General features: G+C 36.8%; 1 protein-coding gene across 1 annotated transcript; it reads right to left on the bottom strand.

Moving 5' to 3' along the window:
• Positions 1-209: 209 nt before the first annotated feature.
• On the bottom strand, positions 210-2,555 carry rpl29 (ribosomal protein L29). Its single transcript, XM_088636772.1, has 4 exons — positions 2,463-2,555; positions 1,899-1,947; positions 1,754-1,818; positions 210-418 (listed from the first exon to the last, which is right to left on the bottom strand). The coding sequence occupies exons 2-4, from the start codon at positions 1,933-1,935 to the stop codon at positions 323-325; spliced, it is 198 nt and encodes a 65-aa protein (XP_088492898.1). The 5' UTR covers positions 1,936-1,947; positions 2,463-2,555; the 3' UTR covers positions 210-322.
• Positions 2,556-19,790: the final 17,235 nt, after the last annotated feature.

Below are 19,790 nucleotides of genomic sequence, written 5' to 3' on the forward strand. Positions count from 1 at the left end.
AATATTTGCAGTAATTAAGTTCATGGAACTAGATCTTTGCTTACTTTAAAACAATGATGCATTCATGTTGTTAACCAATTGCCTTTTGATTCAGTTAAAATTAAAGAAATTATCAACTTTCCTATCAATACTGCAACTGCTGTCCCAATCTACACCCTCATCTAGCTAAAGATGAATAGCCTTTTTTAAAAACGAAAGAAAGTGAACTGTTCCTTTCAACTGCCCATGGTTTTATTCAGGTACAAAAGATGTCTCAGGTGATTGAAACAGTCCGAAAGGAAAAGTCTGACAAGAAGGTGGATCCTTGCGATACTCCTGCCACTTATTTTGCACTCTGTTTGGCTGCCATGGCTTTCTTCAGTCCTTTCTTGTTGTGCTTCTTAGCAAACCGCATGTTCCTCATGAATTTTGGATCAACCTGCAAAAGCAAAACTACTTTAAAATGTGTCCAACTGGAAAGATGTCATCAGCATGATCAGTTTCATATGTTAAGCTTTCCTTACAATATTAGAAGTAATGTTTAACTGAGAAAGTAAGCAGTGGCATAGATGATCAAACTAAGCTTATATATTCTGATTTCTGTACACTTAGTAACCTGGCAATACTACCTTTTCCTACAGATCACCAAGCATGTTCAAGACATGCATTTCAGGCAGCATGTTGAGGACACTTTCACTTTGACTAACTTAAATTTAGATTTAACAAGGGAGATAAACTAACATTCTGGCAAGACACCCAGAGAAGCTGAACAAAGAAATATGTAAAGCCACTGCTTTTCTGATCAGGTATCAACATTTTCTACAACTGCTTTATCACAAGAATCTTCAAATTGTAACCCAATTGCAGACATCTTGTGCTATAATGATAAGCAAAACCCACATTTTTGACAACCACGTTTTAGAAAGCATATATTTCTGATGCAGTGTCTTAGACAATATACTGCCAAAGACTGAACATCTGTTATGACCTAACTTTCTATGAAGTTCATTTTTAATGTGCCTTTTTATTAATCACTGCTTCTTCATATATTTAAATCTGTTCAGTTACTATATGTCATTTGCACACATAATCGGACAAGAGTTTATTACATTAACAAATAACTTATTGAATCCAATAAAGGAACATTTATCCTAAAATTAGTACCTTAGTCATTCTTTATTATAAGAAGTGTAACTTAAGCAATGTCTACTATCTATTCAACTTATTTGGAGCAGACTAAAATATTACATATGATCCAGATGGGAGCCCAACTGAAAACATTGTACAGAATTGATGTCACAGCTGAAGATGACAGCAGAATGAACAATGGCTTATTAACGTGAAAGAAATTGGAACTTCCCCCTTGTTTTAAAACCATCATGCATACAACAGAAAGTTAAACAACTTCCTAGACTACTTAAAGGTGCGGATATTCAAAAGACTTTCTATTATAATTGACTCAACTCAACTGAACACGAACAATGTATGCTTGGAAGGCCAACTGTATCACATTTACTGATGTGCAATTCTTGAGCTACATTCCTAAATTCCAACATTTATTATAGAAATAATGTTATTCTTTTAACGACCATATGCTCAAGCACAGCAGCTCTAAAACGTGATTATTTTTTGTCAAATCACTTACATTAGCGGGGAACATTAAAAATAATCGCACAATTAAAATGCATACAAAATAAGCCAAACAGATAACAGGGCCTACTCACTACATCCAGGACGACTATTTAAGGCCACAAAGCAACAACACAACACTTACCCCCTTCAGGGACTCGTATCTGTCGGATCTGGGCTTTTTAATGCCATTTCGATGCCACTTACGGGCTGGAAAAAGAAATAAAAACAGTAAGTATGGAATCGAGTGTGAAGAAACGGGCACACAAGTAGCATTATTTTATACTTACACTGGTTGTGGGTGGTGTGGTTCTTGGACTTGGCCATTTTAAAACTTTGCTAAAACGAGAGAAAACAAGGTTCAGCATTCACATCCGAAGCTACTTACACACAGTTGTGGTAGAAAATGTATTTACATGAAAAAACGAGCTGTACATAACTATTTAGATGCGTAAACAATTCCCAGAACTTAAGTAGCGTTATATACCAATTGTGCATTTTATATAATGCAGTATGCACTTCATTGTGTGACGTTCCAGCAAACTAACTGAAACGTTCTTTCCACCCAAGGTTTCCGAATATAATATTAATTATACTCCCAGCTCTTCGGTATGTTTAAAACAAACCAACGTTTGTGTACCCTACGTAAGTGCTATGGAACAAAATCGGAAAGTGGCCTTGTGAATCTAACATGAATGTAAGGAATCAAGGTTGTACTTATGTTGCAATTCATAGTATAATCCACCCGTTATGCGTTACTTAGTATTAATGAGCCCTTATATTTTAAGTTTCACGGTTCACGTTTAAGGATTGTTTAAGATGAAAGATATCCCTTAAAGGAGCAAATTCACTACCTTGCAACCGAATTAGATCACAACCGGAAGAGAAAGGGAAGTCGCAAAGCACCATGGTAATTAGTAGCGAAAATAGCAGTGCTTCCTGTAGTGTCACATAAAATGACTACTGGAAACACTGGAAATACGAAAATAGGTTCCGTATTTATATACAGTATAATAATAATAATAATAATAATAATAATAATAATTGCTTACACTTATATAGCGCTTTTCTGGACACTCCACTCAAAGCGCTTTACAGGTAATGGGGACTCCCCTCCACCACCACCAATGTGCAGCCCCACCTGGATGATATATCTTCCATACCTGTATATACTGTACTGTGGTCCTCCGTATTATACGGAGGCACATTAACTAGAGTGATCTTTTTATAGAAAATGTCAAATGTACAATTACAGGCAGACTTTTTGTTTGTTTTAGAATTCATTTTTTCAAATAACAAAGTTCTTATTTCTTATGTGAAACTGAAAGTAACAGTTCATCAAAGTTCATCAAAAGATTTGAAATCTCATTTTAGCTGGTTTTAGCATATCCCCCTGCAATTCACATTTGACAGCCCACTGAAGCTCTCAGCAGGTGTGAGCCTGGTCAGTACCTGGATGGGAGACCTCCCGGGAAAGCTAAGGTTTCTGCTGGAAGAGGTATTAAAGGGGCCAGTAAGGGGGAGTGTACTCTGGCGTCCTGGCTTAATTTCCTATTGGCCTTTACCTATCATGGCCTTCTAATAATCACCATCTATAATTTGGCTTCATCACTGTTCGCCTCCCCACTGATACTGTAGCTGATGTGTGGGCAGTGTACTGGCGCACTCTGGTTGCTGTCGCATCATCCAGGTGGGGCTGCATATTGGCGGTGGTGGAGGGGAGCCCCCATTACCTGTAAAGCGCTTTGAGTGGAGTGTCCGTAAAAGCGCTGTATAAGTGTAAGCAATTATAATGATTGATTATTGATACAGTCTCTCAATAAAAATCAAATTTAAAAAGCGTGCAACGTTTCGTGAATAAAATGTCATATTCAGATATGAAATGTAATTACAAATATCTTTGAAGAATAACAAATTGCTAGAACGGGCACTAAAGTATGAAACTAGATGAAGGTTGGTAAAAAGAATCAGAATTGGATTGAACGTAATTTTTACATTGGATGACAGTGGATCCATCCAAGTCCAGCAGGTGGCAGTATAAGACAGTGGTATTATAAAATCAACGCGAGCCACAGAGTAGCAACGATTTTGTTTCACTACTTAACTTCTTACAGGAATTAGTCAAGTATTTAAAATATTGAAAAATACGCATTTCAAGTAAAGGTTTAATGTCATTATACTCAGTTGCATTCGATTAATGTATTATTCTTGCTGAAAGGAAATTGAGATTGTTGGTCCTTCTCGTAAATAGAAGTTGTCTTAACAAGAGTTTGAGCAAAACAAGTTCAAGAAAAAAAAATATCTGGAGCTGGCTTAATTAATTACTCACATTTTTTTTTTCATTTTGGTATTATCATAAATCTTTATACCACTACAAAGGTACTGCATCTGCACCTAAAAATGAGTGCTTGCATCAACACATCAATAAAAAAAAGGTTCAAACACCGTTAACATTTTGTTTTCAAGATAAAAAAATATGATCTGAATTCTAGTCAGCAGTCAGTTGATATTTTACCATTAAAGTAATCAAATCTCACCAACATAGAGTAATTTCTAGTCTACTGGGCATTAGAGAGTGGGTTTCAGATTACAACATAAAGTAATCTTATTATTCTACTTCTACTCAAAAGAAAAATGTAGGGGGAATATTTCATGTAGTCTCAACAAAGGCATAAACCTCAATAGCTACCTCACCATATTTAATATCAATTATTTATAACAAGCCTAGAAACTTGACAAACACCGCTTCTGTACAAAATGCACATTGTGTAAAAAATATTTAAATGTAAAAAAAAAATAACTGACAATGTATTTTTATTTTGCTTTTTATTTTTTAAGCAAAATAGATCTTGAATGCTGTGGGGTTGGCCTATTGTGAATGTTTTTTTTTTTCCAGAGAGAAAAGTACTTGAAATTGTTTTCTGTCAGATATGATAACACAAGGAGGTGATATGAACAAAAAACAGACTGCTGTTGACAGCCTGCAGTCTTTTTATCCGCAACAACATCACAGGGAGATGAAAAGAACATGAACTGGATTATACAATGTCAAAGAGCTGTTTTTTACTGCACAGGTTAAATTGAACTTTTTTAATTAAATGATTTTTTTATTTATTTCAGCAGGTACCTTAAACTAAATCAGGACATTTTCCTGAGTAATATGTGGTTGGCAAAATGTTTCCCATTACAACAAGAACACTATACTGGAAAAATATTTAACTTACTGTAGTTTATCACTAAGAAATACATTGAAAAAGTTACTACAATAACTTTGCTGTGATTAAAAAAACGAATACATGCAGATCTATACACATTTACAAATTGTTATAATCTTTTACTTCTTTAAATATCTGTTAATGATACAATACTATCTAGAATGATATTTTATTTTGTTGTTTAAGTCCTGAGGTATTGCAGTGTCCTCAAATCAAATATATCAATGAACATTTTTGCCTTAAAATCTCAATACATTGTATCAATGTTGCTAATTTACCCCTAGAGCCAAATTAACACATTACATTTTTATATTGTAGTTGGGCAACTACCAACTTATCATTGTCAAACACTTTTTTCCCCCCATTCCCTGCCAGTGTTAAGCATCTGCTTGAGGTTTTTGTGAAACACGTGAAATAACTGCAACAGAAAGCACCCATTACATGAAAGTGCCACTTTATAAAAATCTTTCTAGGCACTGATGTGAGCCCAATTATAAAAAAGGTGATGGAACCTTCTTGGGTGATGAGAGTTTCTGGATTCTGGATCTTTGTATTCAGCTGTGAGATAAGATGGAAAATGGCTGAGCAGAATTATTTGAACTAAACATCTTGTAGATGTGATTGTGAACCCCACTGTGTTCAAAGACTCATCCGCTTAACAGTGCATGTGATGCGGAGCACCATTTGTACAACAATGACACAATCTGGAAGACTACAGGCCTCCATGTGTACTGTTTCTGCTTGTCTCCCCGGGCAGTTCTGTTGTGGTAATGCTTTGCCGGAGCTGAAGTAATCTGGCAGCACCCTACATTTAGACATATCCTTTACCAAAGAGGCAGGATTGAAATATGTTCTCAATGATAACAATACAAATCAATCACATTTTATTTTGAGGCTGGGAGAACAAAAGTTAAGTTGTTAAGTTAAACTTATAAGCAGTTTCAGCATAATCAGAAGTATCAATACTCGTCTACCTCATGCAATGTAGGACGAACACCCAGGCAGACTGGTGTAGCAGTGCTCTTTTTACTCAATTATTAAAGTAGCTCACAATGAGCCTGTGCATTATCACTTTACTCAAATCAGAGTACTTAACCTATTTTAAAAAAGACATACAAGAAATACAAGAAGATACATTGCTGAATTACAATACATATTTAGGTATTTCTTTTGGAGTCCTTCTAAAAAGGCAAAGATTTGTAATATTATTTTATTCTTTTGAGATATTATAATATTTATGTTATTTTCTGTGTGAAGTCGGTAGTACATCTAGGTGATGATGATGAATTAACAATCCAAACAAGAATGCCTAAATAAAACAGTAACCTTAAGAATTTGTTTATTCATGATAATGAAAGTGACAAATTGGCCTAACACCCACTGAAAATTTTAGTTGCTTCTGGCTACTTTACTACTACTATACAGTATGTCTTTTAAGGTTGGTGAAACAGGGATTTTTCTATTTTAATTGTAACTCTGGGGCTCAAAGATTTTCCATCTTTTTAGTTAATTGTGGAAGCCAAAATAGGTGCTCTTTTTATGGAAATGTGTGACCTACATTTTGTGCACCTGTTGAAAAAATATCAGGGGAACCTAAATCCATTACCTATGCAGCTGTGTAAATTCCATCTCTAAATATGAATCATCCATCCACAATACATGGAGAGTACAAGCAGGAAATTATCCAGCACATATTTTTATTAATTTTAATTGTTTCATTCAATGTATTAGACATCATTTGGTTTTTGGTATCAATATGTTATGCTTATACTATGAAAATTAATTAATTACCCAAGTCTTAGAGTATCCTTGTGTGTTTTCATGTGGAGAATTAAAGTATCAGTTTTGATCTGAAAAATATCATTATGCCCTGTACTCCTATCACATGGCATTGCTTCCTCTGTAATAGTTGTATCAGTTGTAGCTTTCTAGGTTGACAGAACTCTAGGTAATTTATAAATAGCTGAGACTGACTAGGCAGCGATAGACACTTTACAGTATATACAGAGACACCGAAACAGGTGAACAGTGAAATGAAGGGACCTAAGTAACAGGCAGAAGTATGGAGGAAATGTAAAAACCTATTACGATTAAATGGAATACTTCCCTTTATTTTGTATGGTGAGGGGCAGATTGAACTATATATAAAGTTGTCTGAGCCATTTCAAAACCGTGCTTTATTGTATTGTCTGTACAAGTATATCTTCAAAATTGTCACATAAAAACTTGAAAAACAAATACTTTAAAATGTGCTTCTTGAGTCTGACGGATGAATAAATGTGTCTCATTTTTAGCTATGTCAAAACTTTTAAGTGTCTTAAAAATATCTCATGAAATTAGTCTTTCATGGATATTCGGTTTCATTTTTCAACAAAGCTCTGGAGACAGACGGGTCTATCGGAATACTTTGAAAAGTTATACAGCTGCATACCTTGACCAGATTGCTGTAGCTAGCCTTTTCCTTTGATTGGAAGTTTCCCTTTGTTACCTCAAAGCTTTCTAATATTTCCAGCTGCAGGGCATCGGGTTTGAAATAGCAAAACAGACTTAACATATAAAACGAGAGGCCATATCCAGAGACAATGCCCAATCATGTTATTCTCTGCTTTGCTAGCAGCTACAGGGAAAATGTTCTCCTGCCTTTGTGTTCTAAAGGAATGAGAGTTCATCTCCATTCTACTTATGTAACAGGGGCCTAAGGGCTACATTGTGCATCACGTGTTCATTACAATTGTTGCACACAGCCTGTACATATTTGTGCACAGTTGTTTCAGTGAACTCGCAGATCTGCTAAAAGCTTGCAGTAGTTGTGGCTTCCTGGATTAAATGCACTATGATGAAGTCTGTGAGGCAGCCGGATATTATACCATACTTGTTGAAGTAAAGTTCCAGCGTTAGAAGATGCATCTTGGCAAGTGAAAGAGTGAGTGAAAATGTTGTGTGGACAGACAGCAAATGGATGAAAGAAATCTTGTGTAAAAGCATAGAAATACAATGGAGTTTGAAATGGAGTTGGCGAAAATCTTAACTTTTCCAACATGGTGGAATATCTGTTAAGCTTCTTTCTATCATAAAAAGACCTCCACCGTTGTCTACAGTTGAACCAGCTGGCTATATTCTCAGAGAATTGATCATGTGCAGAATTAAACTATAAGAGAAAAAGAAAATTAAGTGAAAATTCTGACTTGAGTAATGTCTCTAATGCGATTACACAATTATTTTCCTTTGTATAAGACAATTTTAATTTTTTCACATTTATACACACAAATATTTATATTCTAATAATACACATCCAAGAGCTTACAGTATTCTCTGGTTTTCCATGGTGAGTCAAAGAATAAGATGCAATTATTTGGCTGCACTATAATAATACTAAGAATTTCCCTTCTGTTTAAATGCACTTACATTACTTGATAACCACTCTGTATATTGAAAGTCATTACAGGTCACAGATTTCAGAGAATAGGTGTCTCTTTTCACAAGGTCAAGTGCAAAGACAAAACCATCTCATAAACCAACATCCAGAGTGGCAGAAAGAGGGCATCTATCTACTTACAAGACAAGGATTAGGGAGTATGGAGAAAATCTCTTATCTAACCTCTAGCTACAGGTGTTAGGCCAAATGTATTTTTTAGGGATGTGATTTCTAGCCCTCACCCAGCCAGGATATTCCAAGCCTGAGATACTCTTGAAAGAAATGCTGCATTCCAATAGTATCCTCCTAAACACCAGTTAACAGATAGTAGCGGCTCTGAATCGTCCTGGTTTTGGAGTATGTGCTGTTGTGCTATGCTGAGGTGTAAGGTAGCTATACACCACACCAAGGACAGAGTGTCCACATGTAGTAAGAAATGATATAGGCAGTAATGTATATATTAATCTTAGGTGTTGCAATCGTGCGAAGATTCAGATATGAACAGAATAGCCTGTGGTCAACTTTGAGCAAACAGAGAACATCTCTGAAAGTGAATCCCCTTTTCCATTTATGTCTCTGCCTTTATATCTTTTTCTCTTTGTTTGTTCACAACAACATATTTACCAGAAGCCCCGTAAAAAACACAAAAAAAGCTTACAGGTGTTTTCAGAAATTAGAATTGTGTCAAGTTTTATCGAAACACTTTAGTTTAACTGTGTAAATGTTCTGAAACAGTTTTGCTATTGTCTTCTTGAGAAGCTTTAAGAAGCTATCTTTAAAGGCTATATACAATAAAGTTTATTATTAAAATGAATTTTAGACAGGCAAACACAAAGACAAATATATGATAGCATTATTACTGTACATATGCAATCACATAATGTGATATGTCAACACAAATATTGCCTTGACAAACAGGTTGTGCTTTGCAAAAGGCAGAGGACCACAACTGCAAATGTTCATATTATATATTATATAATATATAAACATATATTGACATGTTTTAATATCATGTTGCTTGTTTTATTGGAGGTATTAAGTCAATGGAAATAATGGAGGTTTAAATAATGTAGATGTGAATAAGATGACAGTTCTCAAGATAAAACAGTTTTCATGCACTTTCATGAAATGTTATAAATACTTTTTAAGGCACTGTATTCAGAGCTTTCCTATGGTATCCCATTTTGTGAAATTACAAAATATTGCATTCACATTGTTAATATTTTACTTAAAACCTGAATGCTCAAACTTCTAATGGTAAGATAAGTTAGAATAAATGTCAGCAAAACTAAAGAGAAAAAAGAAATATGATTGTATACAATATTTGGTGGAAGCACTCTGGTAGAAATTACAGCCTCCAGTCTTTCTGAGTAAGTCTCTGCCAACTTCGTACACTGGCTTGGTGCAATTGTTGCCTATTGTTCTTGGCAGAGTTGCTCAAGCTCTCTCAAGTTGCTTGGGGATTGCTTATAGAAAGCAGTTTTTCTTCCAGTCTTTCTTCAAATTCTCAATAGGATTCAACTCGGGACTTGTCTGAGCCACTCTGGGACATTCACGTTTTTGTTCTTAAGCCACTTCAGCACTGCTCTGGGCTTCTGCTTTGCATCGTTGTCCTGCTGTAAGGAGAATTGTTGTCCCAGTTTTAGGACTGAAGACGATTTTTTCTGCTTTGTCTATGTTCCCATCAATCCTGACAAGCTTCCCAGTTCTGCTGATGAGAAGCGGAACTTCAGTATAACATAATGCCATCACCACCATGTTGGACAGGAGGGATGGTGTTGACTGAGTCCTGCACTGTCTTGGGTTTGTGTCAGATTTAATCCAGAAAGTTCCAATCCTCTCTTGTCTGACCACAACAACTTCTGCCACATCTTTCCAGTATCACATAGGTGCTTTGTTGTAAACCCCATGTGGTGTTTTTTTCAGTTTCATACAAACCCCCTTTGTAGAGTAACTGGGATATTGTGGACCAACAGACAAGTACTCCAACTCATGTTTCTGGCCTCTGTAACTCATGGTAGCATCGCTAACTAGTTTTGTTATGGCTCAGCTACTCAGATTGGAAGGACTAGACAGTGTTGGGGTGCGTTCCTCTTCTTAATGATCAACGTCACCAGGCTCAAAGAGACATTAAGACTCTTTGAAATGTGTTTATACCTTTCTGATTTGTGCCATTGTACACTTCATCCCTCAGTAGTTTTTAAAGTTCCTTGGTCTGAATCTTTGCTTTAAATTCACTACCTGACTGGGGGACATTACGGAGATAGGCGTATTTATTGTTAAAATCATGTGAGCCACTATTACTGCACACATAAGCTGCTGACCTTATTTTGTACACTTAAAAGTTATATTTGCCTCACAATGGATTTGAGTACATGCACAATCATGACTTTTCCATTTTTCCTTTCATATTAATTACCTATTTACTACTTTCTTTTTCGCTTTTTGCATTGTGGAGAGTAGGTTGTGTGTATAATAAATACTAATTACCACTTCAACGTGTCATGACTGCAAGCTTTAAAGCAACAAAATGTGAAAACTGTGCAAGGGTCTGAATACATTTACAAGGCACTGTAATGTAAGTGCCATACTCTTAGTACATTAAAATTACATGACTGGAGAATAATTTAAAAAGTTTTTTTAGTTATTAGGTACACAAGTGCTAAAGGTGCTGAAAGGCACTATTGCTCATGTAGAAACAGGCATACAGTGGTGATAACCAGACCTATGAGGTATATTGTTGAGTTTAAAAAATAAGATCCCAAACATTCCCTGTAAACGTACTGTATCTTGTGAGTAAAGTAAGAATAAGAGACACTATGAGGCAAGACTGTAAGTACACCATGGTAATATAAATTAATTATTTTAAAATGGACCGGAATGTTATGCATATGTTTTCCATCTCCTATGAGGCATAAAGTTATTTTCAGCTGGTACTCCAATGTTATTCTACATTTATTCCAAAATTGCCGGGTTTACTCTATAGTGGATCTTGCAAGACTTTTTTTGGCTTCCATGAGCTCTCAGATGCTTGTATATTTAATCCAAGTCAGAGATAAACTAGTTCAGTTTTATGTTGACTATTTACCACTCGTACATACGGCAAACTGCATGACTGCTTCTGTCGCCAAAGGAAATGAGGTACAGATGGTGTGTCCGCCCTGAGTGTGGCTTATAAAATGTATAGTAAAATCAGATCCACCCCCACCCACGCCATGTAATTACAGCAGTTAAACTACACCCACAGAACCAAGCAGAGTTATAAAAAAATCCTAGCCTTTAACCTTCAGCAGAAACATGACACATGGCTTAGGACAAGCTACATGAGGATCCCTTTCTATTCATGTGGCTTCCATTAGACCTCTCATTTGGTGTTTGATTATGTCGAGTATTGTTTCAGATAAAAAGTTTAACTAGAAGTAATCCCTCAGTTGCAAAATCTGGTCAGGGAAGTTGAAAGACATTAAACACTGGCTTCTTTTAATCAGCTCCTTCAGATTTTTCTAATTATCCTCTGACAATCTTTCCATTACTATCAACACACACCAAGCTCCCTTGCCTGCCTCTCTGCAGACGAATGTCTGGTGTGCAGTTCAGCTGAAAATACAAGTCCAGGGACGATGTTTTAGTGTAAAACCTGCATTGTGTATCCCAGACACGGCAAATGTGGCTTCTTATTGTTCTTGTATTGTGATTGCTTGGAAATCTAACTATAACACTCAATAGTCTATTTAAAACAGTGTTGCAAGAACAGACTCAATGTACAGTATGTAGGTCAATGTATGTTTTTACGTGCCCTTAGCTCACAGTAATTATAAAGATTTTTGCTTCTTTCTGGAAAAAAGATGATAGATTATTCATTGCTGAAAGTAATCAGTGAAATATTGCCCAACAGTCCTTAAACGCAGTCCTGTTCAAATTCTGTAGAGTGCTCCAAGAGGATATGAAGTCATGGAAAGTAGATATTGTCAACGGCTCTCAGCGGATGTTTAAAGGTGCATGCCCTACAAGACAAGAACCGTTAAATGAATGACAAACAAGTTCAGCCTCGTTCCCTCCGTATCTTTGAAATTTTGTAACGTCTGTCTCGTAATGTAATGTCTCTTGCAAACTGCCTTTGAGAGGCTTACCTGCTGTATATGCTTTTGCAATGGGTTTGGAAATCATGAAGGCCAATGTAGTAAAGAACCAAAAGGGGTTTGACTTTTTTTAAGAGAATTTATCTTGTTCTCCATCTCTGAGGTCAGTGAATTAAATATTACAGCATTTGGTACAGTAGCGCTTTTTTTTAAAGGTTTTCCAAGACTTTCATCCCCAACAACTACGTTGCTCCAAGCAAGCCAAGTTTACGCGAAATGTCTGCTACGTCTCTGTGAGAGTGAATCAGCCCCCTGGCACTTCAGCTTCTGACGGCCTGGATGTATGACTGTGTGATGCTGATAGGGTAAGTGTGTGAGCTGAAAGAAACAGCCTGAGATTAGACCTTGTGGATACTTGAGGGCAAATGAGCTACTAGAGTGTGGAACGGTGTAAAAAATAGAAAGCAATAAAAGAGCCACTGTATTTTAAGGCTCCTCCATTGGCTGCCAGGGGAAGTGAATGAAATCCAACTGACCTGGATCGTGGCCAGCTGTCACAGTGCATCAGGAGCTAGAGTCCCCGGGACCTTTCATAGCATCGGCGGAGATCCAGGGAAAGGCATGAGTCACTCACTAATCCTGCAGCAACGTGGGCAGGCTAACGACTGCTTGTTGACTGCACTCTGTCGGTTGTGCTATTATATTATTATCAGCATTATTCATTCATTCATTTGTTCCTTCATTCATGCACTTTGCAGATGTCCCTGTCCAAGGCGAATTACAATCAAATTTACCTTTGCTGTAAGCACAAGGAATAATCGTGCAGGTCTGCTATTGAAAGAGATGATTGATATGCCTCGGTGTAATTTTTCTCTGGGTTGCTCCTAACAGTCAAGCGTGATGTGTTTGACAGTCTTCTCCTAACAGTTAGCTGTGCAATGCAGGTGTTTAATATGGCTTGGAGAGGGAGGGGAGAGTCTAATCTCAGCTTTAAAAATATTTTTTTATTCTGAGTTCACAAGTGCCACAAGTCCAAAGCAAAATGCAATCCGTTTCTGTTTCGTCTAAGATACAGAGATATGGGGGAGAGGTGAGAAGGTTTCATAAGAGGTTGGGAATGTAGTTTTCTTGTTTTATTTTGTTTTAGAAACGTCTGTAAACATTTCTTTGTTTTAAGATAAGATACATAAACACCAATTTTATTCTTAAAATTAGTTTAAAGAGTAAAATTATTTTCTTTACATGAAAGGATTCTGAAAAGAACTGTTCAAGCAGTTGAGGAGAAATAGTATCCTTTGTTCTTGATCTTATTGATACTGATGGAGGAGAGGTGTCTTACAGCCCATTGGCCTTTTTGATTGTGAACTTTCATACTACGGTTTAACTCATAACTGTACTCATTTTGCACAAGATCCCAATGAGCTTTATGTGTGGGAGGAGGCATGCTTTATCAACCATTGAAGTGTAATACACACCTGGAGGGCAGCTACTATGTACCAGCAGCTTAAATACACACTAGATCAGGTGGAGAAATGATAAATTACTTAACCCATTGACTTAAGGAGGAGTTATAGGGAAGCTGGATTCTACAAATCTGGAGAGGGAATGTAGTCAGTATTCTAGGGGTAAGATCTCTACTATTACAAACTATGACATGCCTTCATGGCCAAGTAATCAGAACAGGTTTAATATTTGTTTCAAAGGATGGCACTTTCTATAGCACAGTCACCCCTGTCATCATCTGTTTCAGCAGGAAAAGTGGTATCTATTGGTCCACCAACATTAACAATCCCAATAGTAACCAGGTCCAGCCTTGCTGAGCTCCTGAGATCTGATGAGATCCGTTGGTATCATTATTGCTACTTATAATTTGCATTTTTAATGTCTAATGTTGTTAATGAAAATGTATTTTCCCTAAGTAATATTTGATCAAATGCACTTATTTTATTGCTTCTACTTTGTGAGAGTGTACTGATGTTCACAGGGGAAAACGTTTTCAAAACTAGGGCTGGTGGAAGCTAATATCCAAAAGGATGGATAGAGAAATTAAATAAGCCTTGAACGGTGACTCATGGATCCTGTCACAAAAACGCAGTGTAGTTGTATTATATATTGAACATGGCAGCACTGAGTAATACTTGTCTCAGTGGGGGTTTACCACTTTTGACCTGGTTTTTGAACAATGAAGCCTGTCGTCTAACATTGTAATAACCTTGTGGACTTTAGTACTGCCAAAAAAGACAAATAACAATACACAGCAGGGTCATTGCAGTACACTGCGTACAAAATCCAAACATATTGACTGCTAAAGTGAGAAAAATGGATCCTCGCTGGAAATTAAAGCAAAAATATGTTTCAAAACAATGGAAGAGGCAAAAGTTAAGATTGAGTGATACCTTCATATCCGGCAGTATATTTGTCACAGAGTAAGACTATTCATTAAGTTTTCTTAAAGCCATTCATTTATCAATGAATGCCAATATACAGCTTGATTACGGAGAAAAGGTTAAGTCCTTACTCAGTACAGTCAAAGAGGAATTGAACTGCTCCATTTTCAAGCCCTTGGAAATGATCATTTTTTAAAATAATAATAAGACATAAAACAGCAAGTAATTTGTAAAAAAGTGGGCATACTGCCAATTTGAAAATCACTAGGGTTCTGAAAATAAATGCGTACTAATTGCTTTAATTCTAGATTTATTACACTTCAGAAGGTAATACCACTCAGCCTTCACATACCCCCTGTGAATAGGGAAGTTTGTCTTAGTGTATGTGTTTTTAAATTAATCTCAAAAGATTGTTTTTTTCTTTCAGTGTATTACTGCATTGCAGACCCAATTTCTACTGACATTCAAATATTTGCAAGAAAGGCCAAGAAATTGCCCGGATTTCCCTTCAACCGAGTAGCTTTGCTATTTCTAAAGACAATGTACAGTACTAGAGAGGGTATTTTGGGATCCATTCTGGAATATGGGTTTTTACTATGGCAAACTACTTTTCTCTTACGTCAGTTCCAGGAACTAGTACCATATCAACACTTTCACAGTTACAATGGGTATGGTATGTTTCCAGAGGAAAAATATAATACAGAATAAATATAAGATGAAGACATAGAAAGACATAGAAAGTGGAGTTATGTCATAAATCAGTGACTTTTAGGATTAAAATACATCTAATCAGATGACAATCTGTTCAATTACTCTCTTAGGTCTACCATTGCCTGTGAATCCTGTAAGTAATATAGACAGAGCATGTTCGTATAAAAAACATAGCCTACAATTTTGCAATGCTTTCTGTTCCAGTTGTCATCATTTCCTCAATATAATTCATCACTAAGGATTCACTTGGCTTCAGGAGTTACACCGTTCACAGTAAGTTTTATCATAGGGGAGCAGAATGAAATCTGAAATAAATACTATTGAAAGTAATAGATTTTTTGGGGGAGGATTACGAGGATATGATGGGACTCTGAGTGGGGTGTAAGGAGCATTCTATTTTAATTTAGCTATTTCTTCCTGTGCAGAGGATGACTTAACCAGATAGGATTAAAATATTATTCTTTTTGTATGTAATTATGACAATAATGCAAAAATCCTTTTTTACACCGTCAATAAGTGAAGAGGTCTGCAGTGCTTTGGATGGATGTCAGTTTCCATTCAGCTGTAAGCGCAAAATCACCCACCTTTTTTATTTTTGTTGTATCAAAGTCTTTTTTTACTTAATCTGACAGAATATTTCCTTTGGTTTATAAAGTACCAGGCAACACAGGAAGACATGCATTTAAAATATTAGAATTCATGAACAGCAAACACTGAAAGCAGAAGAATAACAACAGATATTTCCATTTCATAGGTTGTTACCTTTTTGTAATAGTTGTTTACGTATCTTTTAGGGATGGCTCCTGATTGGAGTCAAGCCAAAGTGGGAACATAGTGATTCAGTTATGACTTTGTGAGACAAGTATTTTAAAAGTATACTTTGACCCAGTTAGCTTTCCAAGTTTCAGTTTTCAGTTGAAATGCCTGTCAAATCCTGGTTTCATTAAACTATGACAAAAAAGAGTTTCTCACAAGCAATTCAGCATGCTGCATTTTCTCTTTATCTGGGCTGTTTGGGTGCCGAATTCAATCCAATCCAAACACATCAGTGACTGACTGCATTCATTTCCCACTACAATTTGCTTGATTGTACAGCAACATGACTAAATATCAGTGAAAGTGTTAAACGTGTTAAACATTTTTTACATAGCTGGACATTAACTACAGATCACTGGATGGTGAAGTTATCTGGCTCTGTCTTTTCAAATATTTTTGGAAGGAAAGAATGTTCAAAAAGAACATAATTAGGGACATCATAAAGAGCAGATACAGCCAATCCTTGAAACCTGGAAGGTGCATTGTAAGTTAACAGGTACTGATGCTAATGATTTGACCCCATACATTTTTGTTCTTGCCAGCAAGGATGAGTCATATAAAACACCAGAATGTGTTCTTGCTTGATTATAGGGTTCAGGTCTCTTTTTCCTGACACCTTCACTGTGATGGGCTTGAGAGCTTGAGCATTCCAAATATGGTCGATTTTCGGTCTTACTAAACATAGTGCTGCAACAGAACTGTAGGGGACAAAGGCAGATCTTCAATTCAAAGGATATCCTCTAGAAGAGTGCAAAACACAACCTGCATCTTGCTTTCCAAAATGGCCCCACCAATCTGCTCCATTGAAGAACCCCCACCTTAATTGTTTAATTGATCCTGTTGATTACCAGTTTAATAATTATAGATCCGTTGTAAAAAAACTTCTGCAATAAATTAGTTTGGAAAGGCCCGAGTTGAACCTGGTCATTGCCAATTGATCAGATCAACAATGCAAGACTGGATTGACATATTGTTTTTGTTTTTTTCTACATCTCTAATTGGTGACAGTATGATCAGAATTGCAGGTTAATTTTTAGCAAAAGCAGATAGACGGGCAGGCAGACAAATGATTGATGCAGAGACAGAATACCTGATAATGGAAACAACAAACCGGAACATTGAAGCCATTTAAAAACTCTATAATAGACTCAAAGCCTTTAATATTTGGTTGTTGTTTACATAACGATGGGAACCCATTATCTAACCATTTTCAATTGCCGTCAGTCACTGCAGATTGCTTTTTTTGCTTTCAATGCTGTGCTTCATTGAACTAATTGGTATAATTGAAAAATGTGAATTAATGAACAGAGACTCAACAAAATCAAAGCACAGGCATGTGACTCAAAGTATGTGCTGCTCACATGTGTGTGAAATTTGGTTTGCGGTGCTGTGCTAAGTATCAAACTGTTTTTAGGTTTGAGAGTTAAAACGTTCATTAAAAGTTGAAAAAAACACTGTGAAAAACAAAAGGTCATTTAAAGTTGTGGAAGATAAAGACAGCCTGAAATTATCAATGCAACACAGCTGAGCCAACTACTACTGTGCATCAGAACAGTAAAAGAGAAATTTCTCTGGTTGATCTTTTTTTTAAAAAATAAACACTTTTGTCTTCTTTTCTGGGGATACATCACTTATACACTTGAATATATGTATGTATTCCGCATTAGGCAGTTAATAATCACTGAGGATCAATTAATCACATCTCATTGATAAAAGCAAACCCAATGTCTTGATCAATTGCATCCCTTCTTTTGTGAACAATGACTTAATTCAACAATTAATTTGGATTCCAAACAGACACGAAGGATACCTGTCTGTTCACTTCCCTATTGAAAAAGGAAACAATGTTTTAGGAAAGTAAATATTTTCAAATATTGTTCTGAACTAGATTCTTTCGGTCAATTACTTACTTACCCCAGTTAACGTCACATATAATGAAGTTGATGGGATGAATTCCAACATTTGTTTATTTCGTAGTCAAGCAGTTTCACAAAGGCAACACAGCAAATACACATTTTACCTTAACTCAACAGGAGAAACATCCTATCGAAATTATATCAATATTCACTTTAAACACACAGACGTTTTCTTTTGTCTCCAAGGCAAGTCAGGATATTTAAACAGTGAATTACAACACATTTAAAAAAGTGAATGGCCTCTGACAACAGTATTAGGTGAGAGATTTGCTCAAAGCTGGAAAAACAGAATGTTGCCAGTATGGCAACATACAGTGTATTAGCTGTCTGTAATCTTCTGCATGCTGCTGAGACCACAAGGCAGTACAATTACTATTTTTCTATGCATAAGTGAAATCTGGTGATTTGTGCAAAGCCTTTGGATGGTGGTCTTTTAAATATACAGTAGCATTCACAACAACAAGCAGCTATATTCTGCAATGTTCACCTAATCCTTTAAGAGCAGCCAGTAACATTTTTGGATTGACATTTGTGATTACATAGATTCACACTTTCGCCTACAAATGACAGCTCTTTTCCTTATTCCCTGCTGATAAGCACACTTTCAGATGCATTTTGCTCTCTGTGAGTTGAGTTTGTGTACAATCTTGTCTCACGAGCTTGGCCTGTCAAAGGATTTAAAGATTCAGATTGCGCAGCGCCTGCTGTGTTTCAGAGATGCGGGGAGACAGTTCTTCCTGTTTTTATTAATCCTTTCCCTCCATGTAGTTCCTTGTGTCCTTTCTGAATCAGAATCGGGAGCAAGGGGAGGGGGGTGATTTCTTTTTGTTATTTTTTTTTTTGTAAGCAATCTTTTTACACAGACTTCAAATGCCACAAATGTCCTGCAACATCCCATGTGCCCTGAGGAGAAGTCATGTGACAGAAACAGCTTCATTCCTGAGCTGCACACCACCTCCCTTCTCCTCTGACTCACTGATTCACAAGAAAGGTTGAACGGGCCAGGCTGGTTATCACCCTCCTCCAATCGTATACTATTCTTTAACTGAAGAAAAATGGAGCTCAGAAATAAAGACCCCCAAGCTACTGGGGAAAACAGAAGGCCAGTTGTACCCCAAGCACACACTGAACGGGGTGACAGTTATAGTGCTTTTAGCACATCAGTGCATACTCGGAAAAGATTAGTGCTGCCTTTGATCGTCCCGGCTGTAGTTATTGAAACAGTGTTTCTGATTATAGCCAAGGGGGAAAAAATGAGCCGTTCTCATTCAGCTCGCTCCGCCGCTGTTTATCATTCAGCTGAAGAAAGAGAGTCTGCCGTAGGGAGCAGCTCCATGACCAGCATACATTTATTACTCCATTGATTGCTCCGGTATGAATGGAGCACCGTGGAAGGTCACATGACCGTAGTGAGCGCTGCGGCGGCGGCGGCAGTAGCAGAGCTTGGAGCGCAGCCCAATGTCATTATGTAGCAATCAAGTTCCTGGATTTCTGACAGGAAGCCTGTTCGGCTACAGATAAGATGGCTTAACAGAAACTAGATCTAACCGGATCTTGCCTGGGAGGGATTTCTAAGCAGCAGAGTGTGGTTAGGGCTGGAGCAAGCAGTTTCTTTTACACACGTTAGCCCTGGAAAGGGGAAG

Source organism: Lepisosteus platostomus, chromosome 6 (assembly GCF_059453375.1).
Source record: "Lepisosteus platostomus isolate fLepPlt1 chromosome 6, fLepPlt1.hap1, whole genome shotgun sequence".
Lineage (NCBI taxonomy): Eukaryota > Metazoa > Chordata > Actinopteri > Semionotiformes > Lepisosteidae > Lepisosteus > Lepisosteus platostomus.